At 41.6% G+C, this 27,799-nt stretch overlaps 1 protein-coding gene across 6 annotated transcripts in view; it reads right to left on the bottom strand.

The window, feature by feature from the left end:
• BLNK (B cell linker) overlaps positions 1-27,799 on the bottom strand; it is a 162,852-nt gene that overhangs the window by 30,595 nt on the left and 104,458 nt on the right. For 4 of the 6 annotated variants that reach the window (XM_025213280.1, XM_006031607.3, XM_025213282.1 and 1 more), the window contains 11 exons: positions 26,530-26,595; positions 19,274-19,330; positions 16,306-16,358; positions 15,301-15,341; positions 12,484-12,640; positions 7,978-8,147; positions 7,230-7,311; positions 6,655-6,735; positions 2,819-2,844; positions 1,822-1,847; positions 676-771 (listed from right to left, as the gene is read on the bottom strand). In XM_025213280.1, coding sequence (XP_025069065.1) covers positions 676-771; positions 1,822-1,847; positions 2,819-2,844; positions 6,655-6,735; positions 7,230-7,311; positions 7,978-8,147; positions 12,484-12,640; positions 15,301-15,341; positions 16,306-16,358; positions 19,274-19,330; positions 26,530-26,595 — 855 coding nt within the window. The remainder of the gene's footprint in view (positions 1-675; positions 772-1,821; positions 1,848-2,818; positions 2,845-6,654; positions 6,736-7,229; positions 7,312-7,977; positions 8,148-12,483; positions 12,641-15,300; positions 15,342-16,305; positions 16,359-19,273; positions 19,331-26,529; positions 26,596-27,799) is intronic. The other 2 variants (XM_014523655.2, XM_014523657.2) reach the window with 1 other exon arrangement.

Genomic DNA, 27,799 nt, shown 5'->3' with positions numbered 1-27,799 from the left:
GCTCATGTTCATCTTGGAGTCAATAATGACTCCGAGATCCCTTTCCGCCTCTGTGCTTTCAAGAGGGGAACTCCCCAGCCTGTATGTATGCTGTGGATTCCTTCTCCCAAGGTGCAGCACCCTGCATTTATCTACGTTGAACCCCATCCTAGTCTCGTCTGCCCACTTTTGTAGTCTGTCTAAATCTAGTTGCAGCCTCTCTCTCCTTTCAAGTGTGTCCACCTCGCCCCACATCTTAGTGTCATCAGCAAACTTGGACAGTGTGCTTTCCACCCCCCTCGTCCAAGTCGCTGATGAAGATGTTAAACAGCGTGGGCCTGAGGACTGAGCCCTGGGGTACCCCACTGCTCACATCTCGCCAGGTTGAGTACAACCTATCCATCACTACTCTCTGGGTGCGCCCCGTCAGCCAATTTTTTACCCGTCCAACTGTGCAGGCATCAGTGCTGCAGTCACTTAATTTATTGATGAGGTTGGGGTGAGAGACAGTGTCAAAGGCCTTCTTAAAGTCTAGAATGACTATGTCCAAAGTGACACCATCATCCAATGATGACCAGTCAATCATTCCTTGTTTGAAGGCCTTGTGGTTGTTAGGCATGCTTTTGTAAGGAGATGATTTTGTTTTTGCTAGAATTTCTTATGCAGCTGAGCAGACATGAACTCTGTTTGACTAACCTGGAAGTGTCCAATTGAGGAGGCTCCTTAGCTATGCTGTGGGTATGAGGATGTTTTGCATTTGAAGAAGGCTTGGAAGGGAGTGGTTTAGTGACCCTAGTAAGAAAACACAAGTTAAAATAGGTATACACACAGTATAGAATAAAAATGCAAAATTCCCTGAAAATCTAGAAAAAAACTTGGAGGTACAGTCTAAACTGATTACGGTGGGGTTATTGGACAATAGAGAAATGAGCTGGCATGTCTGGTGGATGACTAATCCTACAAGCCCATCACCAGCATAAGTCCTGCTCCACTTGGATATAACCTTGCTGGTAGAAGGGAGATTTGGGTTACTGCTGGGAAACTTTGAGTATAGAATACAGACATTATGTTCTGTCAGCAAACTTTTGTAGTGTGCACCAGCCTACTTGGTATAAAAGACAAAGTGTTACCTGTCTTTAGTAGCTGCCAAAATTCAAGCAGCTGCTGGATTAATTGCTTCTGCCACAACTCTGAACAACAATGCAACCAGCCTAAATTAGGTGCTAACAGGTATGAACAGGCTGAGCAGACGGTATTCTAGAACAACATATCGGACACTGTGCCTCACAGGTGATACTGACCCTCCTGAATTGTTGTTCTCTCACTTATCAGGTTTCACTGCATCTCTGTCTGTTGTTTACCTAATAATTTCTCTTGTATCCTCCTTTCATTTACATATGGAGTTTTACTGCTTCCCAGAGACCTGATGAAGGGTATTGTGGTACCTGGAAGTTTGTCTAAGTCTCTCCCAAACATGCATTTGGTCCACTAAAAATATCACCCACAAATCTTCACAGATGCCTTTAATTCATTTTAAGCAATGCCTTGAATATACCAATCCATAGTATTTGGCCAATGACTCATGCCATTTGCACAGTTTAAACAGCTGCCTGCCTTGCCCCTAGCCACCTGAAGTGACTTGCACTGTATTTCTTAGTGTGTAGCTTGTGTGTTCTAGCTGTCAACATTACAAAACATAGCTTGTAATGTTTTGTAGCTCTTCTAGTGAGATATTTAAAGCTAGATATTAAGTGAATAAAATCCACAGGCTATCAAAATATACTTCTTGACAAGATCTAAGGAACATTAAAGCATACCCAGAATTTCATAATAATGGATTACCTGTTCATTGGTGGTGATGGCTTTTCCTTTAAGAGAAAAGGCACTGTTAATTACTTGGTTATGTCTATTTGTAGGCATTTATATTATACAATTGTTTTAATTTGCCATTGTGGTATTTTATTTATTTGGTGGGGCACAGTTTTCTAGTAAAACTTTGCCTGGCAATGTGCTGAAAATGGAATAGTGATAAATTAATCAGTGGTAAACCATGTAGCCCAAAGCACAGGGCTCATCCAAATGCCAGTGCTGTGATATGGGGAGGAAATCACTGTCAGTGTTTCTTTTGTGGCAACATCACATCTAGAAAATACTCCTTTAGGCCCATGCTTCTCAGGGCTTGGATAAATACTTTTTAGCCACTTAGAAGGGGGAAGGACACTTGCTTAGGAGCAGCTGCTATTCTGTAACTGACTTGCATCTACATGATACTGTAGCAGTACAAGTGAAATCGCCCTAAGCTGGACTGGTTTTGCTACCCTTGTATTGCTACAGAATCATGCAGATATAACAGTTGCATTGTACCAATTTGTACCAGCATCCTTTGACAGGGATGCAGTTGTTACAACTGTCCAAACCTTCAGGCTAGATCTGTAGCATAATGTGACATGTGGAGGGGGTGGGGGCAACAGGGTGCTAACCTCAGCTGCTAGAATAGGAGCCCCAGTGAACTCCTGCTGCTGCCACAAGCCTTATTTGGGGAACTTGTGCTGAGGTGGCAGCAGCCTGCACTGCCACCACAACTACAACAGCCCTGGCATAGAGAGGTAAGCACTTGCCCCCCTTCCTGCGCCACCAAGGCCCCTATATTTCAAGTTATACCTCTAAGATAGATCCCCTTACACAGGGCTCGGAACCTCACACCATCAAGAAAATCTGGGTGAATAAAACAAGCTTTTCCTGCTCTTTTGTGGAGGGAGCCAGAACCATGAAGTTGCCAAGGGAATGGGGAACCAGTATTAGTAGCACAGGCTTATTTCCACCCTCATTAAGACCTTACCTCCTCTTCAGGGATTTCATAGACTTCTGAAGGAAAAAAAAATTAGGTAGTTAGCAAAAGGGGATTGCAGTTGTTTGTTTTTTTTTAACAGGAATGCAGATAGGAATACACATTAAAGTTGCTTCTGCTTTTAAAGAGAAAATAAGATTCCTGTATGTAGTGGTGATTCAAGGAAATGGAATTATTTTCACTTAGTGACTGAATCTACCTTTCTCAGTCACAATGAGCTGTAACTTACTCCTCAGATAGTCATATTTGTTCCTTTTAAATCTAAACATTAGAAAAATTACAGGAAGTGCTGACAAAAAGGATAAAAAGTCCATACCAGCAGGAAGCAATTACAAGCACTATATCATCCAATTTAATTTTTATCTTTTCCAGTCTTAAGCACCTGTACAAGAACTGGGAACTACTTTGAATACAAGTGTTCTTTTCATCACCAAAATCCTCAAATACTGTAGAGTTAGGGAAGTTAGAGAGCAAACACTAAAATAATTATTGCCCCAATCTAAGTCCAGTTTCTTCAATTGTAGATGAGCTATGTTTTTATCATATTAATGCTACAAGTTCTTTGCTGAACATTGCTCAAACACCCACTAGGGGGAGCTGTTTGTTTGTTTTGGGTTTTTTTTAGTAATATTAAAATCTGTCAAGAATTACTTGTGTGGTAACTGATTTGTAGAAAAATATAAGGCTGACTGGTTGTTTAAAGATGTTTGAAAAGCCTGTGATAAAACTGAAAGTCACTGAGATAACTTTGTTGTCCATGGGTTGGAATGTAATCAAATTACTAATGAAATTACACAGTACTTTTTAAGAATTAACTATTTTGTGAAGTGTACATTTTAAACGGTTATTAACATGACTAGGAAGCAAAACTCAGTACTATCCAGCTAAAGGCAATTAAGTAATTATATTTGATTTTACAGAAGAAAATATGAGTCTGCTTTTCTGTTTTCTTTCTGCTTTTATTTTCTCTTTCCAAACTAATATCTTTTTATAGAGCAGTACTCGCACTCATAATAATCTAAACCATCAGAATCCTTATAATCTGATTAAGACTTAATCTTGTTTCAGTATTTTAAAAATGCATTTTAGTTTCTAGATAAAGTGACCAAAGTCTAGGACATGGTCCCAGATGCTCCACAGATTTGAGCGTAATAACAGATATCTGGAACTGGAAGTAATCTAGCTGGAACCATAATGTAGCCACCTTAATGAGGCAGTGCAGGTGAGCTGAATTGCTGAGGCAAAGCATTGTGAAACATGGCTATACTTTTTCTATTAGAACTAATTAGCTCTCAGTAGAGGTAAGGTGCCCCCATGGAGCAGACTGGTGTTTGGATGGGGCATTTGGGAACGTTTGTTAGGAGCTGTCAAACTGGGATGTCTCTCTCATTTCAGGAACTCTTTGGGGATGCTGCAATGCAGTCCTCAAATCCAGGATGATTGGTTGCTTTATTTCTGTAGTAAAATGGGATTAGTGATTTTTTAGTTTGGTAATTGTTTGGGATGTAGGTCCTTTTGCATTCTATATTCTGCCTTAAAAGAAAGTAAAACATAAAAACAAAAATGCAAAACCAAAGTCAAGCAAACCAACAAAAAAAAAGAAAAAAACACAATCCCAAATTCAGGGCAAGTGGCTAATTCCAGCTTTAGTAATTCTTGCAATGCATTTATTGAGCAGGAAGCTACAGTATCTGAAATACCTATGACATACCTATGTATCATAATTTTGTTATGAATATGTCAAGTACAATTAACATAATTTACTCTGTGTATAGAAGTGATCAATGAGAAAAGCTTTGAAATAAAATAGCTGGTAAATGGTTTTGGGTTAATTATAGGTTTTTTTTTTAGCAGAATGTGGAGAATGTTGATAAAGTATGATTTCATTTTGTAGTAATAAGACAGTCACAAGAGGTTCAGAATCATCAGGGTCAGTGTTGATAAGCATGCAAAAGAAATGTGTATTCATAGACCTACAAGTCACCTGATCCATGTTAGGTCCCCACAGAAGCCTCTGATATTTACATAATGGGTTTATGGTTCTCCTTCCACATGCTTATTGCTTCCTACCTGCAATAAATCTCCTTGCTTTTCATCATTATGTCCAGTTCAGCATTCCCTTCCTAACCTGGTGTGACGCCAAGCCATCTTTTAGTGGGCAACAGGGCAACCTGTTGTGACTCAGTAAACCTTTTGCTGGACAAATTTAGTAGTCTTTCTCTAATAGCAGGAATAAGAAATCACCGTGGAGATTTTTTAATCAGAACTGCATGTGGTATTGAAAACCACAATGTGCACAAGAACTGGGGATGTAGGTAGGACCTTGGATGCTCCATGACTGAAAATTCCACTGCTGGGCACTTTGGAATTCAAGCACCAGTTGTTCTCAGTTGGGCAGGATTTCTGTGACTTGGGCCAACTAAGTAAAGTGCTATCCATCTGTAACTTGAGGCTGAAAGTGAGGTAATGACATGAACTGAGGAATATGGGCCATTCTCTGAATAGCAGCTGCCACTGGAGAGAATAGCAGCCTCTCAGATATTCTGTTGTTATAGATGGAGAGCAAGATTTCCAGATGCTTACCAAGAAATTGTCAGCAGATAAAATAAATATCAGCTATTTAGTTGGTTCCAGGGATGAGGTAAGATTTGAGTTGATTCAGACATCTTTAATATGTCTGAATCAACAGACATTGTTAATATGTCTGTACATGAATGATGTGTGCCCCCAGAGGCTGGGGGGGGCATGGCGACCACCCGCAAGTGGCAGTGGCTGCAGCAAGGGCATGGCGGCAGGGAGTTTTTGCAAGCGGCCGCAGTGATGTTGGCATCGGGGGGTGGGGGCGGGGTGGTGGTGACTGCCTACAGGCACTGCCAGCAGCATTGGTGGTGCACCCTCTGACAAGCATCACCAATCTCGGGGTTCACATGCACCCATATACCCCCCTATGCATTGCCAATGTGTCTGTACTTCAAAAGGGATGTACTTCAAGAGGGGTATGGATAACCTTGAGAGGGTTCAGAGGAGGGCTACTCATGGTTAGCAGCCTACAGGTAAGGCCCTATGAGGAGAGATTGAGGGACCTGAATCTCTTCAGCCTCTGCAAGAGAAGGCTGAGATGTGATCTTGTGGCCGTCTACAAATTCATTGGGGTTGGGGGTGGGGTGGGAGGGAGACAGCAAGGGATAGGAGATGCTCTGTTTACTAGGGCACCCCTTGGAGTAACTAGAAATAACGGCCACAAACTGACAGAGAGCAGAGTCAGGTTAGACATCAGGAAGAACTTCTTTACCATGAGGGTTGCCAGAATCTGGAATGGGCTTCCAAGGGAGGTGGTGCTCTCCCCTACCCTGGGGATCTTTAAGAGGGGACTGGACAAGCACCTGGCTGGGGTCATCTGGCTGGGGAGCACCCCAGTGCTCTTTCCTGCCCAGGGCAAGGGGTCAGACTTGATGATCTGCTGAGGTCCTTTCTGACCCTAAGATCTATGAATAACTCATTTCACATGGATTATCTTTCTTCCCAGCCAAATAGATATGATCCCTGGCATCCATATGAGTTGCTGACTGCCTGATTCTACTGCATGGTAGTGTTGTGCTGTGCTGATATGCTGCTGTGCAGTAGTATTAGGTTACTGTACAGTAGCATCACTTAAAAGGCGTTTGCCAGTGCTACTGTACACTAACTCTGGTTACTGTGTTTATTTAGTGGTTGTTTATACAAGTAATAAATAAATGCACATTAACCACTGTGCAGTAGCATCTCATGTAGACATGCCCAGGGTGCATTAAAGAGGCTCCTCTTATACTAATATAAACTCTTCATACCTTGAATGGCAGAAGCAGGAGAGGGCTTTGCAGGGATAGGAACTGGTTTTGTTGTTGACTTCATATATCTGTTCACAGGAGCTTGAAAAAAGAGATAAATGTATCAATGTTATGTTTATGAAATGAAAGCAACTGGAAGGTCTGAGTTCTAGTTCCAAATTCTCTGAAGTGTTGAAAAAGTGAGTAGCAGCAGAAAAAGAGCCTTTGATTCATGAGATTAACCTTATTCACAGTGCTCCCACCTTGCTGAAAAGGTCCAAGACTGTCAACCTTGTGAAAAGTTGTGCTCAGTTCACTTTTCACAGAAGACTGTGATTTCAGTTTCCAGCTTGCCATATGTGCAATCAAGGTAAAATAAAATGAATTCCCAAGTTCCTATTAACTAAAAACTTAACCAGCTTTTTGTCTTTATGGTATACTCCAGTGGGTGGAGAATTTTAATACAGCATTGTTTTGGTTGAGAAGAGGCACCTCAAACCACAAGATTCTCAACTGGAAGGGTGCATAGCTTTTGAATAGCTTTGGGAAAAGAAAGTAGCATCATCCAATCATCAGCTGAAATGATTAAAACTCACGTTTTGGAGATGGTGAACTGCTACTTTCTGTAGGTTCAATATAGTTATCATCTTCATCGTCTACAGGCACAACATAATCATCCTGTGAGTAATACAGAAAAAGCTTTATCAGCTAGGCGTGTATTATCTTGGATACACTATAGAGAGCAAAATCTTGCCTTGGCAGCAATGGACTAGATGCATGCCTAACATTTACACTCTCTACGTGAATTTTTAAGGCTGGACTTTTGCTAGGGACCTGTGTTCTTGTACCAAATAGGAAATGTCTCTAAGTGGGTCCTCCTCCTCTTCACTGCTTTTTTATGACTTCATCATAAGAGTAAGGTGATGGCTTTTTATAAAAGAAAATGGATTAATGACTTGTCAGGACTTGAACATGGTGGAATAGAATTGCACTTAGGTGCCTAAGTCCACTTGGATACCTAATAGATGGAATCAAATGTCACCCTTAGTCTTTCAGTACTCTGTAAGCCCATCTCAGTGCTCAAAATTTCCCGTGGCTATCAGCAGTATATCATCATGGGTGAGGAGCAAATATTAAATGGGTGAAAGAGCTCTACAGATGATGTGGATAAATGTTGCCTATGGAACTACTGTGAAACTAGCAAGTAATTCTCTAATGATTTAAACCATAGCAGGCAGGTGGGAAAGGGTAGCATATTAAACTTGTGGACAAACTAGTTTGTGATATATTCCTGGGGCTGCCATTCATTTGTGCTGTAAAGATGTGTGGATCCATGACTGTTACCTCATCATCAATACACTCATTTCGCTTAGGTGGCACTTTTGGTTTTGGAGCAGCAGACAGTGATGGCACAGCTGGTTTAGATGGTTTCTTGGGTTTAGATAAAGACTGACTTGGTGTGCTGGGTAGAGGCTTGATTATGGGTGGAGGTGGCTGGAGGCTAGTGCGATTGTCTTTAAAGGAAGGGGAAAATCACAAGGTTAGTACATAATTGCTCAATAGTTACAAGTCTTTTTTTATATTTGTGTAAACTGAGCATCTTTACTCTGGCTAGAGCATACGTCATATAAGATTTTATAACTGGAACTGAACAGAACATGCCAGGTGCTATAGTCATCATGTACTGAAACACTTTTGTACACAACAGTATGTGTGAGATGGACCGACATAATCTGACCAAGTTCTCTCATGCACCATCAGAATGAATTAGAATTATAGAAACCTAGAGTAATATACAATCAGGGTTGGAACGGACCTCAGGAAAACATCTAGTCCAACTCCCTGCTCAAAGCAGAACCACCCCAAATATATAATCTCAGCCAAGGCTTTGTCTACCTAGATCTTTAAAATCTCCATAATGGAGACTCCAAAGGCTTTGTCTACCTAGATCTTTAAAATCTCTTTAATGGAGACTCCCCAGCCTCTCTCGGTAACCTGTTCTAGTGCCTTACTACCCTCCAAGTGAGAGTTTTTCCTAATATCTAACCTAAACTTTTCTTGCTTCAGCTTGAGACCATTGCTCCTTTTCTATTATCTACCACCACTGAGAACAGTCTAGCTCTATCCTCTTTGGAACCACCCTACAGGTAGTTGAAGGCTGCTATTAAATCCCCACACAGTCTTCTCTTCTGCAGACTATACAAGTCCATTTTCCTCAGCCTCTCCTCACAAGTCATGGCCCCCCAATCCCTTAACCATTTTCGTTGCCTTCTGCTGGACTCTCCAATTTCTCCACTTCCTTTCTGTAGTGGGGAGAAGGGGGAAGGGGCAAAACTGGACACAGTACTCCAGATGTGGCCTCACCAATGCTCAACAGAGAGAAATAATCACTTCCCTTGTTCTTCTGGCAAGGCTCCTACTAATGCAGCCCAGTATGCTATTAGCCCTCTTCACAACAAGGGTGCACTGTTGGCTTATATTCAGCTTATTGTCCACTGTAACCTCCAAGTCCTTTTCGGCATAACTGCTGTTTAGTCAGTTGATTCCCAGCATGTATCAGCGCTGGGATTGTTCCATCCTAAGTGCAGGACTTTTCACTTGTCTTTATTGAGCCACATGAGGTTTCTTTTGGCCCAATCCTTCAATTTGTCAAGGTCACTCTGAACCCTAGCTCTGCTCTCCAGCTTTTCGACTACTTCACCCAGCTTGGTGTCATCTGCAAACTTGCTGTGGATGCGTGGTATCCCATCCTCTAGGTCATTGATGAAAATATTGAACAAATCTGGCCCCAGAACCAAACCCTAGGGCACTCCACTTGATACCAGCTGCCAACTAGATTGAGTCATTGACTACTACCCTCTGAGCCAGCTAGTTTCTATCCACCTTACAGTCCATTCATCCAACCTGTACTTCTTTACCTTGCTTGTGAGAATGTTGTTGGAGATGGTATCAAAGCCTTGCTAAAGTCAAGGTATATACTAGGAACAATGGCCACAAATGGATGAGCAGGTTTAGGTTGGACATTAGAAAGTACTTCACAGTAAGGGTTTCCAGAATCTGGAATGGGCTTCCAAGGGAGGTGGTGCTCTCTCCCCTACCTTGGGGGTCTTCAAGAGGAGACTGGACAAGCACCTAGATGGGGTCATCTGACCCCAGCGCATTTTCTAGCCCAGGGCAGGGGGGTGGATTTGATGACCTGAGGACTCTTCTGATCCTAACATCTTTGGATCTATATCATATCCACTGATCTCTCCACATCCACAGAGCCAATCATCTCATCAAAGAAAGCAGTCAGGTTGGTCAGGCATGACTTGCCCCTGGTGAATCAATGCTGACTGTTCCTAATCACCTTCTTCTCCTCTAAGTGGCTAGAAATGGATTCCTTGAGTACTTGCTCCATAATTTTTCTGGGGACTGAGGTGAGGTTAACTGGTCTGTAGCTCCCTGGATTCTCCTCCTTCCCTTTCTCAAAGATGGGTACTATATTTGCCCTCTTCCAATCATCCACTACACTTTCCTGATTGCCATGAGTTTTCAAAGTTCACGGCTAGCAACTCTGCAATCACATCGGCCAACTCCCTAGCATCCCAGCCGGCCTGATGGAGTTGTACATGTCCAACTTGTCTAAATAGTCCCTAACCCATTCTTTTGACACTGTTGGCTACTCACCTCCTTCCCAAACTGTGCCGGCAATTGCAGTAGTTTGGGAGCTGACCTTCCCTGTGAAGACCGAGGTGAAAAAGTTATTGAGAACTTCAGCCTTTTCTGCATCCTCTGTCACTTGGTTGCCTCCCACATTTAGTAAAGGACCCATGCTACCCCTGATCCTCCTCTTGTAGCTGACATACTTGTAGAAAACTTTCTTGTTATCCTTCACATCCCTTGCTAGCTGCAACTCCAATTGTGCTTTGGCCTTCCTGGCTGCATCCACATGTGCAAGGGCATGAGCCTATGTCCTGCCACATATATTTTGTTGTGGGACACCATGTCCCACGTTGGGCAAACTGCACTTGCCCAGCACCTCCTGGCTCCCAGAGTGCTGGGGCACGAATGGAGGAGTGGAGATGCTCTGGCCAGGTGCCATAGCATTTCCCTGGAGGACCAAACCTCTGTTTGTTCCAGTGCATGCTATTGTAGTGTGCGCCACACCGCTTTTTTTTCCTGGCATGTTTTTTTTTTCTCCCTACTGGAAAATTCTGGTAGCAAATTTTGCCCTTGTGCTACAAATTTGCAGTGTGGGGCACATTTTAACATTCCACATGTTTGGTTTGTGGCACCACAAACTGCATGAAGCCTGCATGTGGGGACATGGCCCCTGATTTCATTTCTGCATGCCCAAGCAATACTCTTATGCTCCTCCCTAGTTGTTTGTCCAAGTTTCCACTTCTTATAAGCATCCTTTTTGTGTTTTAACTCACTGAAATGTTCCCTGCTAACCAAGCTGGTCTTTTGCCATACTTGCTAGTCTTCCTGCACATCGGGATGGTTTGTTCCTGCATTGTTAGTAAGGTTTCTTTAAAATACAGCCAGCTGTTCTGGACTCCTTGCCCCCTCAAACTGGCCTCCCGGGGATCCTGCCCATGAGTTCCCTGAGTGAGTCAGTCTGCTTTTCTGAAGTCCAGGGTCTGCACTCTGCTTCTCTCCTTCCTTCCTTTCCTCAGGATCCTGAACTCAATCATCTCGTGGTCACTACTGCCCAAGTTGCCATCCACGATTCCTCACTAATTCTTCCCTGTTTGTGAACAGCAGATCACAAAAAGCATGGCTCCCAGTTGGCCTTTCCAACACTTGTACCAGGAAGTTGTCCTCACTCTCAAAAAACTTCATGTATTACCCTCCCAGCAGATGTCAGGGTGATTGAAGTCCCCCATGAGAACCAGGGCCTGTGATCGGGAAACTTCCGCTAGCTGTTTGAAGAAAGCCTCATCCACCATATCCTCATTTAATTACTGGTTAAACCACATTTAATTACTGGTTAAACTGTCCCCACATTATTTGCAGAATGTGCAAGTGATTCATTAATTATGTTTCAGAACTTACATAAGTAATATTTTGTATATTCAGTATCAGAACCTAATAAAATGCAAGTAATAAAGAAAGAAAGGGTGGGATATTGTTGATCAATCTTTTTCCTATGGGCAAAATCTCGGTCCAACTGAAGTTAATAACAAAACTTCCTTTGTCTAGTATTCGGTTGAAAAAGCATTACTGTGGAAGGAAGAGGAGGGTCTGTTAATTGTAGTGATTAAGTGGAGTAATCTTTTGCTTATACTGTTTCTTAGGGTTCCTACTCTCTGCTCCTAATTTTTAAGGGCAATCTGAGATTGATTTTTGTGTCTGTTATGATCCTTGCTTTGCTCTTCCTGGATTAACAAACAAGTATACTTGAATAAAGGGCTCCTTTAAACTTCATTCTTTTTTGAATAACCTTCAGTCAACAATGGAAAAAGCCGTCCTCCTATTAAAGCACCTTGGATTACATGCAAGGCATTCAGTGCAATTTCTTAGCAACATTCCAATCCTTGGTTACAACTTCATGTTATGTTTTTCTAAGCGCCAACGTATTTTGTACGAATCATTGGGCCTTATACAAAATATAAAAATTCTTTAGATGAGACCATCAATATCATGGTCTCTCACCCTCCAACAAGTCCATTATATCCCAGAAGCTCTGGACTCTGACAATCTTCCTTATTCAGGTTCATCTTTTCCCAGAGAGGAGGATGAACTAACTACCTACCATGTAGACACTATTTTAAATTCTTTTCTTTTTTCCAATACGTTAATGTTTATGCTGCTAGTATTGAAAGCTGAGCCACTGACTCATGTTATCAACAGTTCCATAGATACCTGCATATTCTCCCCTAGAAATTGGGAATGCTGAAGGGATTTTCTTTTTTTCTTGCTCAGTTGGAGGTGGCTCATAGCTGTCATCGCCATTCTCTTCACTTGGAACCACATACATCTCTGAATCAGAGTGGTCATCTGGATTTTCATAATCGCTGTCCTAGAAAGAGACAATTTCATGTTTCTCACTTTGTAAGATACTTGTAGCTTCATTCTTAGCAGTAGCACTCAAACACCCCAATCGCTGCATTATTTCATGAACTACAAAAACACTTAAGAGTTATGAACATTATTAGGGTGATGAATATTACTTTATTTAGTCACAGATTGATGATGAAGGAATTAACCCTTAGGGGGGAAAAAGTTTCTGAGTACTCCTCACTGCCTCCTCATCTCAGCTGGAGTACCACACACATCTCTCTCCCTATTTCCTACTACTTTCCAACATCTCCAGTCTTTCTTCTAAAGTGAGAATGCACCCCTCACATCAATAAGCCAACAAACAGCCTGGTCCACTTCCAGTGGCCCTCATTCTCTCGAAATAGGTTGTAAAGCAAGGCATGTTCTAGGAGGAGGGATGGGTCATGACTTGCTTTTGTCTAATGTTCTGAAAAGTAGAGCTGGTCAGAAAAAAGCACTGCTTTTCAATTTAAAGCCAAGATGATTTAGTAAAATAATGTTTTAAAAAAAGAAATATAACATTTTAATAATATCAGTTTTCATTCTAAAATAAACAATTGTATTTTGTTTTGAATTGATTTTTTGAAATGAAGAAGAAGACTAAACGTCAAAACTGGAATATTTTTAATTGTGTTGAACTGATGTTTTTGATTGACTTGAAATGGGGTTCTTTGTGGAATATTCCATTTTTTCATACCATTTTGAAAACAGGATTTTTTTTTGACAATATGGAATTTACTGTGTGTCATGACCCAAAGGGTATGATTTTGTGTGCGCTTCGGCACTGCAGAATTATTTCCCGCCACATGGAGCTTTCTTTGCACGGTGCAATTCTCAGTTGCATAGAGAAAACCCCGGTGCAAAGGAGTTCCCGCCACCCGTATGTAAGTTTGTTTCCCACTATTGGCTGTTTCTAAATTATTCCCACGTGGCGGCTAGCGAAAATTATGCCCGCGTGGCGGCTAGCGATTGGCTTGCTAGCCGTATAAGAGGCTTGAGCAGTTTCCGCCCAAGTTGGAGGAGGAGAACTTCACATCCATCTTGTGAAGAACTCTAAGCGCACTGTGGAGCCTAACAAACTCCGCGTGTGCCTTAAAGGAGGATACAGGGGCCTGATCAACCTCTAGCCTTTCTCCGTCGCCGCACGATCCCTTGACGTACAACCACCCTGTGCGCTTTCGTGGAGAGTCACCTTTCGGACTCTCATTTCGGATGGTCCACGGAGCCTAGCAAACTCCGTGAGTGGTATCCAGAGCTCTGTTCGTGTTTGTTTAGCGGAGCCTAGCAAACTCCACTCGTGTGTCTTCGGTGGAGCCTAGCAAACTCCACGTGTGTGTTTTTTTTTGTAACTGCAACTCAAGAAAGTTTTCCTGCCTGCACCGCGACCACCTACGATGTAAGTAAAATAATCTTTAATCAACCTCTACGCGTCAGTGCCTAATTCTAGTTCGCCGTGCCGACCTTTTCCCCGGCCCACGTGCCCGGGCTGCTGGCCACAGCCCCTCGGCCCCGACACTGTGAAAGAGAAAATCCTGTTCCTGCCCACCTTTACTGATTAGACAGTATCTAGAAGTGTCTAAAACCCTTCTACCTCCCTTACCTGACATGCCCATAAAATTCCTAGTTGAGTCATTCATCAGGTGACACCTGGGAATGAGTGAATTTCCTAAGAGTTAATAAATACTCTTAACACACTGAGTTTCTTAAATATAGAAAATCTAGCCTGCTTGATTATAGAAGGCATAGAGATTGTAAAGAGCTACTAGTTTGCATCTCAACTGTACTCAAGTCTAGGAGTGTTCAGACCTGGGTTTCTTTACACGGTCTAATTCAAGAAAATATTAAAATCTTCACATTTAAATCTGAAAGGAGAGAAAATGTATATAGACTACATGCTTTCTGGGGACATTGTGTATGGCAGAAATCATGGACTAACTGAAATCAATGGAAGGCTTGCTGTTGTTTTCACTAGAGACAGGATTTCACCCTATGTTTCCAAACTGAGTTTGTAAAATGGCTAACACATTTTGGGCATGTCTACACTGTATCAACAGCATGTCTCAGCTGGGCTATTCCCAAACAAATCCTGCCCACCTGCATGCTCTAAACCCTAAAATATTCCATCCAGGTGTTCCAAGGCCCCTTCTGTGTCCACTCTTGAGACCTCTCTTCGGGGACTGTGGAGCAGCCTCATCGGTATATTTCCGGCTTCAGAGCATGCATGCATGCAGGAGCAGGTTGACAGGGCCTGTCCTGGCTGGGACATGCTACCAACTATATGCAGGCATGTCCCGTGGATTCAACTGTTATCTAAATCTGAGACAATAAAAATAAGTCACTTGGTTATCACACATTTTACAATACTGATAAATAAGTGAATTCCATATGTGCCTGCAAAAGGAGAGGCCAGAGTAATTTGGGGCCCCTTAGAGGTTTAATTGTGATGAGCCACTCCCTTGCAAAAACTTCACCCACCAAAAATCTGGACCCCCTGGGGTGTGGGGCCCTGGGCGGTCACCTGGTTTGCCTTCCCCTAGAGCTGCTACTGATGCATGATTTGGAACTGAAGTTTCATTATTATCTCCCTTGGGGAATGTGTTGATAGAATAACTGCCTGTTATCCCAGGAGCATATACTTACAAAATCATCTGGCCATTGTTCCTCTTCTTCATCTGCATGTTCTAAACAAAACATTTGAGTTATTTAAGGAAGCAGAATAGTAATCACAAAAACATGCATTTTAAAGACAGACTGAAAAATCTGATTGCATTTTAGTAACAAAAACAAACAAAGAATCCCCTTAAAACCCCATACAAGATAACACATACTTTGGCTTGATTAGCACTGGTAATCTGAATTAAGATCTAGTTTCTTATTTGTTTTATAGATTAATTAAAATTGCTTGTGAAATAATTCCAAATGGATGCACTGAACAATACAATCCCCAGGTCTGAGGGGAGCAGTGGAAGCTTCCTAGTATCTTTGGTTCTTTTAAACTAGATGGCTAGTTCAGGTCTTTTGAGAATTCAGACCTTCATTCCCCTGTTGTAGTTCCTAGGGGGATGCTGGTTAACAGTGGTAACATCAATCACTGAACAGTTATTAGATGGACAACTTTTAGTCACTACCTGCTTCATTCTGCTCCTGTATTTTCCTGTATTGCCTCTGAGCAAAAAACAATCTCTAACACCTAACAAGTAGAAAACAAAATAGCTGGAAACTGACTTGTATGATAAGCAATTAAAGATTCACTTGCACTTGAAACTAATGTTTGGCATCATCATTTGGTTTGGTTTGGGTGGAAAGGAAATATTTTAGCCTCTTTTTCCTCTTTGTTTTCACTGTGTACAGGGTAGGCTCCCCTGACAGATAATGGCTAAACATGGGTCCTTCTCCCTCCATGGAGTAGGTGAAAGCTGGGTTAGTTTACAGGGGAATGTGCTATCAGCTACTCATTACTGTTTATCCTGCCCCTGAGAAAGTTCTCCATGGGTTGGCCTTCTCACATTTAATAAGAGAGTTGCAATATGAGTTATTGGTAATGGTTCAGTCTTCCCTTGTCTAGAAGAAATTATGAGCAAATATGTCATTGAGGCACTGTTAGGAAAAATACACAAATTTAAAGTTCCATTAAGCCATCCTTACCTGAAGCATAATCCCTTCGTGGAACACTTGGTGGTGGTGGTTTATTTGTTAGCCTGTAAACAATAATTATTGCATTTATGATACAATAAGTAATAGTTGCTGGGAGGAAGCATTAGCCAGATGCACAAAAAAAAGCTGGTGACAAAAATTATCTGCCACTGAAGAAATATAGTTTATCATCACAGAAGCTTAGCAAATAGCTGCAGGTGAATGCTCTAAAAAGCTGGAAATAGCTAAAAAAAACCAGAATATATTCTGGGTTTTTTTTTTTGGTTTTTTTTTTTGCTATGAACATTTCTTTGAAATAAAATGGCTTGAAGTTACTGCAAAGTAGGTTTAGATTGAATATCAGGAAAAATATCTTCACTGTTAGAACAAGTGAGGCAATAGAACAGATTCCACAACATCCTTAGGCAGTCTCCATCCTTGCAGAGCTCTACGCAGCAGCTCTATCTGTGCTCTGCTATCCTTATTTTCCATGTATCATGCTGTTGGTGGTTGCTACATGGGGCTGGGAAGGACTTTTTTCCCCCACTCCTGTTGCTATACGTGTCGGGTAGGTAGGGGGGTGGTTCTACTTCCTTGGAGGCAGTGTGTGTTGGCAGCAGCCAAGGATGAAGATTTTGACTCGGGTATGCCAATGCTCCTGCTGAGACTTAAACCTGGAGGTTCCTGGCTAGAGGGTCTTTCCCCCTCTGCTCAGGGTCTGCCTGGTTGCCATATTTGGGGTCATGAAGGAATTGTTTCCCATGATCAGATTGGTACAGATCGGGGGCTTTTGCTTTCCACTGTAGTGGGGTGCATGGCCCTCTTCCTTGGATCTCTCAGGCATATTTAGCAACCCTCACAGCAGCATGACATTGGCCATCATTGTCCCCCTGCCTTACTTGTGTCGGGTTAATGTGTTATACCTTCTGGTTGTGTCAGGGTTGACTGTGTTAGACAATGGATTTATATAGGATGGTTAGGATAGGGATGATCCTGCCTCTGATAGGGGTTTGAACTAGATGACCTCTGGAGGTCCCTTGTAGCCCAACTTCCCTATGATTCTAAACATTTCTCCCCTCCCATTTCCTCTACTCCAATAGGATTTCAGTGCAAGAACAGAAGATATAGGTATCTGGATAGATTGGGGTATATCTTTTTGAAGAAGTGATGTTTTTGAAGTCACAAAAACCCTTTCTAAGACAGAACTGGAGAGTACTTTACTGTTATGCTAATTTACCCTTTTAGATTTCCACTCAATCTGATCTCTGACTGGGATTTAAGTATTTCTGAACTCTTCCAGGGCCAGATTCTGCTCCTGTTCACAGAGATTTAATTTACATCTTACTTCCATTGTCTGTAATGGAGCTACTGATCTCTCACCAATGTAAATCAGAACTGACTCCTCAGCCTTTGTACATCCGAGGAACTGCAGACTTGCCATGATAGTAAACATACTAACCAGCGGATCTTACATCAAGCATATTTCATTGAGGAGAATAATTGAAATAACTTTGGACTTGCAGTATTGAGGGAAAAGATTATTTGTAGAAACTAAAACAGTCCTTGTAGCTTTCTCTTCTTGCGCTTTAAAATTATGTTCAGTCTTATTTGCTAAGTTGCAAGTCATCAGAGAGCCCTCCCTGAGGAATGTCATGAAGTGATATATTTATTATTCTGTTAGCACCTTCTAAGGAGAGAGATGAATTTCTGTTAAATTAAAGTTAAATCCAATGGTGCATATGGAACATTACACACCTGAGTTGATATTTCTGAAGAAGTCACATTTTGCTTTTTGTAGTAATATAAAGCATTAATACAATTTACATTAAACTGTCTCTAGAAGAAGTTTTAATATAATCCAACAATTTTCCTTAGCATCCATGGGACTACATCAAGAGCCTGATCCAATGCCCATTGAAGACTTCCATTGACTTCAATGGGCTTTCAATCAGACCCCAAAAGAGAAGCTTCTTGGAATGCTATTCATTTGCAAAGCTGAGCAAATATTCACAATGAATAAAGTCCACAGAAAACTTTCTCCAGGTCTTGAAGCTCTCTCAGGAATTGTGATTTCCTCAAAAGCTCTTTTACAGCTTATTGCAAAAATTCAATACTCAGTATTCATGACTTGGACATGTCTCTTAGTTCTGATTTTTTAGAGAAGTCATATGCTAAGTGTTATTTTTATTCCTGGAAGCGTTATGCAGTCACTTCTGGACCAAATCCTGATATGCACATTTTACAAGTCAGTTTCCAAGAATAATTTCTGCCACCATTCATATTACTAGAACTCAGCCAGTTAAATATTTTTTAAAAGTCAATGCACATGAATGGATGATGCAGAGTTGAAGTGAATTTACTACCAAGTTCAAGAAAATATTCAGGGAACATTTTTTTCATAGTGTTTGCCCAGCTCTGCTTGTTAGTGATGTTACAGGTAAAGTATAGACGATTATTCTTTATCAATTCTTTACTGACTCATACCAATGTGAGTGTAACTTAGTTTGCAGGTTGTACATTAAAAAGCATTCTTAACACCAATTTGCATCTCATCCAGGTTAACACAGGCATGTTAGAAAGAATAAGCGAGGGCCACTGCCAGGGGAGACAGCTAGTACACTTATACCAAATCTGGGCATAGAAGAGGAGGTAGATCCAAATCCAGCAGTTTGCTCTGCAGTGGATTTGTGCTGTGGTGCACAGAGACAGTAGAAATGAACAAAAATAGTGGAGACAGAGCCACTAATAAGAAGCTCTTTGGTTGAGAATTTGGGATATTTGACCTAGGCCACATTGTGGGTATTTGTAGGATAATCAAGTAGGAAAATTTGCTTCCATACTTTTTTTTCCCGGGCCTTGTAAAGCCTGGCTATGACCCTGGCAGAAAATGTAAATATGTTATAACAAAAGAGTACAAAGCACAAAATAGAGCTCTGTCTGAGCACTCTATCATGCCTTGCGTGGTTCTGAAATAGCATACCGATCCCAAGTATTTTTCCCAGTTTTGCAAATTAAGGCCACTTGTTCAGTTTGGAACCTGAATATCAATAGAAGAAAATAAGTCATGTTTGCATCACAGGTTTGAAAGCATTTATGGCCATATCTATATTAGTTATTTTCAAAGGCTGCTGGTTATTTTAAAACACAAATGCAAACACATAGAAGTTACTGTGCTGTAGTAATATTTATGAGCAAGTGCCAACATTGTAAAATCCTGGCAACTTGGAAATCAATGGGAGCTTTGCCATTGATCTCCTTGGAGCCAGAATTGAAGTTAAAGCTGTTTTTCAGATCAGTGAAGTTAAAATGTGTATAAAGGGTTTGTAGGACTATGATAAAGTCATAAGATCAAAAGCTCATCCTGAGCCTAGTGGTTGATCTGTTTTGAGTGTTTAAGGCATGCCAGTTTTGTAGCTAATGGCACCCATAGTAGTGATGTGATTGACGTATTGTCTGGCCAGTTTTGACTCTCTAGCCTGAAGGCCCAGATAGCATAGGGTATAATGGAAGAGTGGTTGAGGCATCTCTCTAGGGAACCAGAGGTCTGAGTTTGAGTTTTACTTGAGACTTGTGCTAAACGGCACCTCTAGCTGATGTAGCTGGAACTTCAGACAAGGCATTTTAATGACTGCAGGACTGGACCCTGGCGCATGTCACAGCACAATTTGTGTTCTAATTACACTTGATTTTAGGGATCCCTTTAAGTGAGCTGGAAATGGAGAGAGGACTCCACTTCTGTTGTGAGGGCCCTAAGGGTGTGGCCCACTGTTGTCTCTAGACACATTTTATCTCTCCTAGTACTAAATATTTTTTTTTCCAAGATGTTCATTAATTTTACTACTGTTGTCCCTTTTCTGTAGCACATGCCCTTGCTCCTAACCCAGTTTTGCTTAGAGGGTGATTTAAAAAAGAATTATGTTATGGTTTTTGTATCTTTATTGACTCATATTTTACTGTATTTATTATTGCAATGAATCTTGGTGTAGTAGGTAAGTAAAGCTATTATTAAAAAATGAATTCATTTGAACCTGTCCAAACCCTTTTGGATCTCTGAACAAATGCAGTCAAACTGATTGATAAATTGGTCCCAGATTGGAATTTCATGACACAGTAGAATGGCTGGTAGCTTCAGGAGAAGTATCTGGTGATGCAACATTTTTCTAAAATATTTATGAAACTGTCTATGGTTGTTATTAGTGTCTCTAATACAGTTTTATATAGTTTCTTTACAAAAGCCTGGGGTAATGTAATGCTTATGGCTATACAATACAATACTTTTGATGTTAAGAAAATGGCTAATTTTCAACATAGGGCATCAAGTATCAAGAGAAGGAAACCCTAAACACATAGCATTGCCACATACATGATTTGGTGTAAGTCACAAATTATGTTTTTTCTTTCTGGTTACCACTTTCTCAAGTCCTTCAGTTTGTTTCCTGACTAGTTCCATCTAGTAAATATAGTATTTTTAAAGAACTGTAGGAACAGTAAGTGGTACAGAAACATGCAACATGAATGATCTGAAGTACTTTGCTTGTGTAAGGAAAAGATCATATGTGATCTTCCTGTTATCTTAGCATGTGGTACAAATATGATTTCAAGGAGCTAACAAACTTTGGCTACAGGGAGGCTTCCTTATTTCACTTATTTTACTGACTTCAAAATTTCACTGATACCTCCAAGGGACATTCAAAAAAATGGTGTATGTGTTTTTATAGGGCTCAGTCCTGCAATGTACTGAATGTCCTGAACTCATAGATCCAGTATCAGTAAAGTATTTTAGCCTGTACCAGTCTTAAGGGTGAAATCCTGACTTCACTGAATAGTCAGTGGAAGTTCTAACATTGACTTCAGCGTAGTCAGGATATTGCCCGGAGAATGGAAGTTGTCTCATTGGAGCTTAAAGTTTGTGGTGTGCTCACTGCACCTTACTGAATCAAGAGTTGATGGCACTCGGTACTCTGCAGAATAAAACCCATAATTTCTGTCATCTTTCCTGTTTTCTGTTCTTAAAGACATGGACCTAGAAAGTGGCTTTTTGTTATTTGTCTATTAAGCTACCCCCTATATCCATTGCTTACTCTATACTTGAATTAATACATCATGCACTATGGCTTCCTTGTAGTAAACAACTATGTATGTGATTAAAGGAAAATATGAACATTAGGATCTGGGCCAAATTTTTGGTTGCTCAGAGGAAGATTGTGACCTCAGGTGGGGAGTAAGCAACAGGAGCTTTTAAGAAGTGAAGAGTGTGGTACTGATCCTTTCTCTATAGTCCTCAAAAAAAGTCTAGAGACAGAAAAAAGTTATCTAAGAAAAAAAATCACATTAAATCAAATACATCAGGCTTTAACTTTAAAACTTTAGACTCCTACAGGTACCCTTTTCAGCTTTTCCAACTTTCATGATTTTATTGCGACTCTCATGATGATATTTGGTGTTTTTCTTTAAGCTTCAAGTCCTGGACTCATGTTACCATGTGACTCTTTTAGCTTTCTTTGTAAAGAAGAGAAATTTTCTAGCCCTCTTGGTTGCAGAGAAAAGCTTGATGTGACCCAGGTACACTATAAAGGATCAACCATGAGAAGGCAAATAAGAACAGGCTGATTTATATCCATGTTATATATATGTGTGTGTACTAATATAAGAGCTCATATTTTTACACTGTGCCATGATTTTTGGAGGTTATAGATTCATGATTGTTGAATACTTGAGTCTGGCTAAAACACAGCAAAATAGAAATTCATCCTCTTCTCAAAGAGCTACTTCATTAACTGTTTTCAAATTCAGCTTGGTTCAGCTTTTAATAGGATTCTTCCTAGTCTGGTCTTCTGGTAGCTATTTCTTTAAATCTGGGAACATCAAGCGTCTGCTGTACTAGTGGCCATTTTGTATTTGACTGCTTGTAAGTACTTGTTGTTTAAATTATTATTCTCCTTACGTTTTTCCTTTCATCCTGTTTTGAAGAGGGGGAGGACATGCACCATCAGAGGACTACTATTTAAAAGCAGATTTTGCCTTTAGGCAATGATTGTTTATCTTTGCAAATTATAATGTTGAGATCCTTCTGTCATTTTTGCTATACACTTTCATTTTAGATGGATTTGCCACTGACTCACTGCAATGTGACTGAAACTAACTGCTCTGAAGCTGCTACTGAAACAGTGTTCTTTATGAAGACTAAGAATCTTAAACTGCAAGATATTCTTTGTGGGCAGATGCTTATTGAAATCAAAGGGGCTTTATGCAGATACAGAGATCTGCCTGGATAGCTAGAACAGTTTGTATGTGCACTATGACAAAAATCCTACTAAAACAAAATACATATATTTATATTGTCTTAAAGTTCTGGCAAATAGTCAAACCCGATGTATAAACATTACATTTAGAAGTTTGGGAGGTTAGATTGGGTAAAAAATGGCCTCCCAAACTAACTCAGTGACTCCTCACTTGAATCCTCTTCTTTGCAAATTAATTGCAGAATAGTACAGTCATTCCCAGGATCCCATCTACAGTCACACAGCTTACTTTAAATTGCATGATTGTAGATAAGGCGCTGGCTCTACAAATATTCACTGCTTCCAGGAACCTGATCTAAGTAAGTTGAGGGGTGGGTGGGGTTGGGGCAGGGGCTAGTAGGTCTGTGGGATCTGGTCAGGATCAGTGGGGCTAATGGGTCTGCAGCGGGAGTGTTGGGAGGATTGGGGAGCCAGCAGATCATCTGATCCCAACCCCACTCCTGGATCCCATTAACCCCTCTGTGGACCTTTTAGCTCCCTGATCCCACCAACTCACCCCCCATGGCAGAGCTGCTATCCCCCTCATTCCTGCCCACCCCTCTTTCCACCCTGACTTGCTTAGATTGTGCTCCCTGTGAATGTCTTCAACACTGGCATCAGGGGTGGTTTGGCAGGATCAGAGGCTAATGGATTGGGGTGGGGGGAGTTGGCAGGATCAGGGAGGCTAGTAGGTCTGTGGGGGGTGCTGGTGGCTCTACAGAGGTGGTTGTCCCCCTGGTGGGATTGGGTGGGGGGGTTGTTGAGGGGCTAAGAATGACTTGGTTGGGTCAGGGGTGGGTAGGAAAGGTGCAGCCCTGGGGCTGGGGTGAGTGGTTGGGCTTTTCTAGCCCCAGGCTCCATTCAGAATGTGTATGCATGTTTAGTAGATCAGTCTAACTATGCCTTATCTAACTGTAGTGCACCTCAGGGGACTAAGTTAGATTAGGTTGGCCATTCCTTAACCAATTTAATCTTTATGGAACATTTTTACCAGGGGTGGGCAATCACTTGGGCCTGGGGGCCGCACAGGGAGTTTTGAGAAGTTGCCATGAGCTGGGTCAGCACCCCAGGCCCCGCTGCCACAACTCACCAAAACTCCCTATCCGGGGCTACAGGTGGGCTGGAAGTGGTGATTGGGAGTGAGACAGGTGGGTGAGGCTGGGATCATGGGGTGGGATTGCACGTACAGTGGCTCCTGACCTGTTGGGAGGGGAAGGGAGTCCTGGGGGGAATGTGTTTGTGTGTCTGTGAAGGGGGATGCCTGGGCGCTAGGTCCCAGAAGCCAGCAGGGGAGTGAGGGGATGGAGGAGAGGCCAGGAGGCACATGAAGCAGAGCTTGCCCGAGCAGTGTGGTACATGGCTGTCTCTGCGGTGCTCTGTATGGGGCTGAGCCCCAGTCCATCTAGGTGGGCAGAGTGGGGGAAAGGCGTCTGGGAAATGGAGCCAGAGTCCTGAGTGCTGTGGCAGGAGTCACCCAGCTGAAGCTTCCTCCTGGTCAGGAGCGGCACAGCAGGAGCGGGAGGAGGAGCTGCTGGAGGCATGGGGAGTGGAGCAGCACCCACTGGAAGCTGTGCATGCTGGCTGGGGCTGGTCCAGGCCAGAGGTCATGGGCTGGAGCATGGCATGGACTGCCCTGGGCTGGGTTTGGCCCTATGCGGTGCGGTGCACTGCAGCGGCAGCGGCAGCTGTGGGCCAGATTCAATCTGCTGGCAGATCTAGCCCACAGGCCGTATTTTGCCAACCCATGGTCTATACAGCTTGGCACTTTGGCACTTAAATAGACTTAACTAGGGATCTAACTGTAAGATCAGCACGTGGGTGAACCAAGTTAGATTGGTTAGTCATTTTTTTGCCTGATATAACCTTTCCAACTTCTAAGTGTAACATCTGTACATAGCCAGATTGCAATTTACATGTAAAATGGATGTTTAGTCCTTCACATGTTAAATGCAAGAAGAAGAAGAAAATGTAATCTTTAGCTTTGAATGTCCCTACTGTTTGCTAGCATGCATCATAGGATCACAGTAAAGTAGAACTCTAGTGCAGAACTGAGTCTATTTCTCCCATGCTTTCTCCCCCTGAATTTAGGTTAACATGGTCCCTGTTGTTTAAACACGTTGCTCTGTGTGTGTTCTGCAACTGTTGTTTGTATGACACCATGGTCAGATAAACTCATACCGTCTTGTAATTTACTTTGGTTTTGTATATGGTGGTAAATTACACTGCAGCCAGGAAAGGACAGATGTGCAACTATCTCAGGGTAGGTCAAGCAATAGGTGGCAATTAATGTGCTTTGCCAATAAGTGGAAGGGCAGAAGGTAAGAGCTACTTTGCCTTTAGCTTATATTAATTGAGTTTTAAACAGAAAACATTGTCAGTGGACTCTGAGTACAGCAGCCAGCTACCCTTCAGAACTGATGTTTTCAAGGTTTTCATATAAAAAAATCATAGAAAAAATGGGAATTCTGCTCATCCAGAGGAAAATCCATGTTTTTTTTTACTCTTAGTGGATCATTGGTCACTAGCAGATCTCATATTTTGGGGGTTGGATTGGACTATAAAGCAGGATCAGAAATGGAATTGCCAATGACTATAATGGGAATAATTTCACACTATGACTAGTGGCATTATCATTATTCTGGTCCCGATGAAGAATTTCTATTTCATTTTGGGTCTCTTCTCTTGCAATGATTCTTGGAAGTTGAATTGTGTATCATCTATGCATTTTTCATCTGATGTCTCCTCTGTGACTGTCTTGCTACTACTGCAATCTGTTGTTAACAGATTTCAAGTATTTTTTCATTGCATGTGCATCTTTTTGTTTCCTGTTCTGCACCCTGACATCCTCTTTGTAGGTACTTGTGACATTTTCTTTCCTTCTAAGTTTTGTGGCCGGTAAAAATAAAACAAGCATCCTGGCACATGTTTGCATACCCAAAACAAATTCCCCAGCTCTGGCTTTCCTCCTGCTGCTGCACCCTGCCCCTGTGGGAGGAGGGGGTGCAGCTCTGGTATATATTAGAGGAGAGTATTTTTATGAAACAAGGATGTAGTAATACTGGGGTTTACGTGTGTGTGTGTGTGTGTGTGTGTGTGTGTGACATCAATGTTTATGCAGCTCTTCAGTTTTCTACTCCAGTAAGTTGGCAGCAGTGGTGATCCCTCATGGTCAAGGATGATCACTCCCATGGGTCAGGATAGTATGTTACTGGAATAAGTACGTTAGGCTAGGAATCTGGTTTTAGTTTTCTGAGTTTTTAAAAAATCTGTTGTAATGGAATGGAAATTTGTGAGAACTGAACATTGACGTTTGAGTTCTAAATATTATGGCTGATTAGTGGGGATCCTGGTTTTCTCTGATTAAAAATATCCAAAATTTTCTGATTAACCCCCGTACTGTCCAAAATCCACATTTTTCCATGATTAAAACAAAATACCACTATATATCCCTTTAAAAATATATTTTTATATTTTATCTGATTTTTTTTTAATCAGAAAATTTTGGATTTTTCTTTATCAGAGAAAACCAAGATCCCCGCTGATTAGCTGCCTGAAGCTGGAGTTCAGATTAGAAATCCAAATTAAATCATAGTAGATACCCGTATTTAGGTGTAAGGGGAAGGGGATACATACATGCCACTCTGATGACTTTGTCAAAGAATACATAGAAGAATCTTCCACTCCCCACACCTTTTACATCGATATTTTTTAATTGATCCATCACTAAATATACAATACTTTTGGGGCGCAATTCTGCAGTCACTGGCTGTGGGATACCTGTTAATACTGATGACACTTTTGCATGTGGATAGTTTCTGGAATATTACCTTCTTAGTAGATATTAGTATATGCATCTATCAACAGTAATACATTATTATTTTCTTGAGTGGCCACACATTATTGGAGATGTTCTAGAAATTCTTATTGCTATGTTGACAAAAGTATTATAACTTACTTTTTGAACTTGCTTATTATTCCTGTTTCATTTTTCTTGATATCATGGACCATCTTTTGAAGTTTCCTATAAGAAATAGACGGAAACCATATGAAAATTCCATGATATGGTTGATCAGATGATGAACAAAAGTATACATAAAATATTGAGAATTATTCTCCTTCCAATATAACCTGTATTTACACACTCTAGAGTGTTTGCTCACTAAGTTGTTCACTTGTTACTTGTGTGTATAGTTTCTCCCTTTTGACATTTTGTGAAAGGTTTATCTTTTCACTTGGTCTGGTTTGGTGCATATTAAGCAGTGTATTCAAAGCACATTGAGAGGACTGTGGCAGCCTACAAGCAACAAGGATGTTGCTTGGGTTAAAGTGAAGTATTCTACTCCATAAGGAAACATTTTAGAATGGGATTTATAATTTCCTGTCACTACTGTGGTAGTGTTTTTTGGTTTCTAATTGACACAAATGGTTTAGAACAGGAATTGTCAACCAGTATGCAGACTGGTCCAAGGGGCATGGATGGGTGGGCGGGGATGGAGCATTGCTGCCTCCCAGGAGCAGGGCTGAGGCAGGGCGAGGGCAGTGGTGCTCCTCTGCGGGGTAGGGAAGCTTGTTTCATAGTAGCTAGGGTCAGGAGGGACCCAAATAGATCTTGCACATAGCTGACGTCATGCACCAACACAATGAGCTTCCTTGCCCTGGAGAAGGGTGCTGCTGCCCTCACCCCAGCCCAGTGAGCTTCTGGGAGGCAGCAGCACTCCATCCCCACCTCCCCGCTGAGCATCTGGCCACACACCCCTCTTCCCGCTCGGCATCCAGCTGTGTGCTATCCCCGCCCCTCCCCCTCCCCCTGCTCAGTCCCCAGCTACTGGGGGTACTTAGACTAAAAAAGGTTGAAAACTCCTGGTTTAGACCACTATTTACTACTTCCCTTGCACTGTGCTCCTCTTTATTAAAACAGAAACAATAATAATAAAAAAGTGACTTACTGAAACCCCCTTTCTCCCCCACTCCCAAACATGTAGTAGTTCTTCTGGGAAGTCATGATCTTGGGCTAACAGCTGATAATTTAGATTATGGGTACATGATTTGATATCTGGGACAAAAGCATCTTTGTCTTTTGCTGAATTAACATCCTTAACTTTAGAAAGAATATACTTGTGAGTAAGGGGATCTGAACTTGGCTCCTAATTTGTATTTAAGAATGATCAATTTAGAGCTCAGCTTCATTTTTTTCAAAGGAAAAGGCAACCAGGGTGGCTCCAAGG

Source organism: Alligator sinensis, unplaced genomic scaffold, assembly GCF_000455745.1.
Source record: "Alligator sinensis unplaced genomic scaffold, ASM45574v1 scaffold472_1, whole genome shotgun sequence".
Classification (NCBI taxonomy): Eukaryota; Metazoa; Chordata; order Crocodylia; family Alligatoridae; genus Alligator; species Alligator sinensis.
The sequence above is the reverse complement of the archived record's forward strand: the minus strand, read 5'-3'. Positions and strand labels throughout refer to the sequence as shown.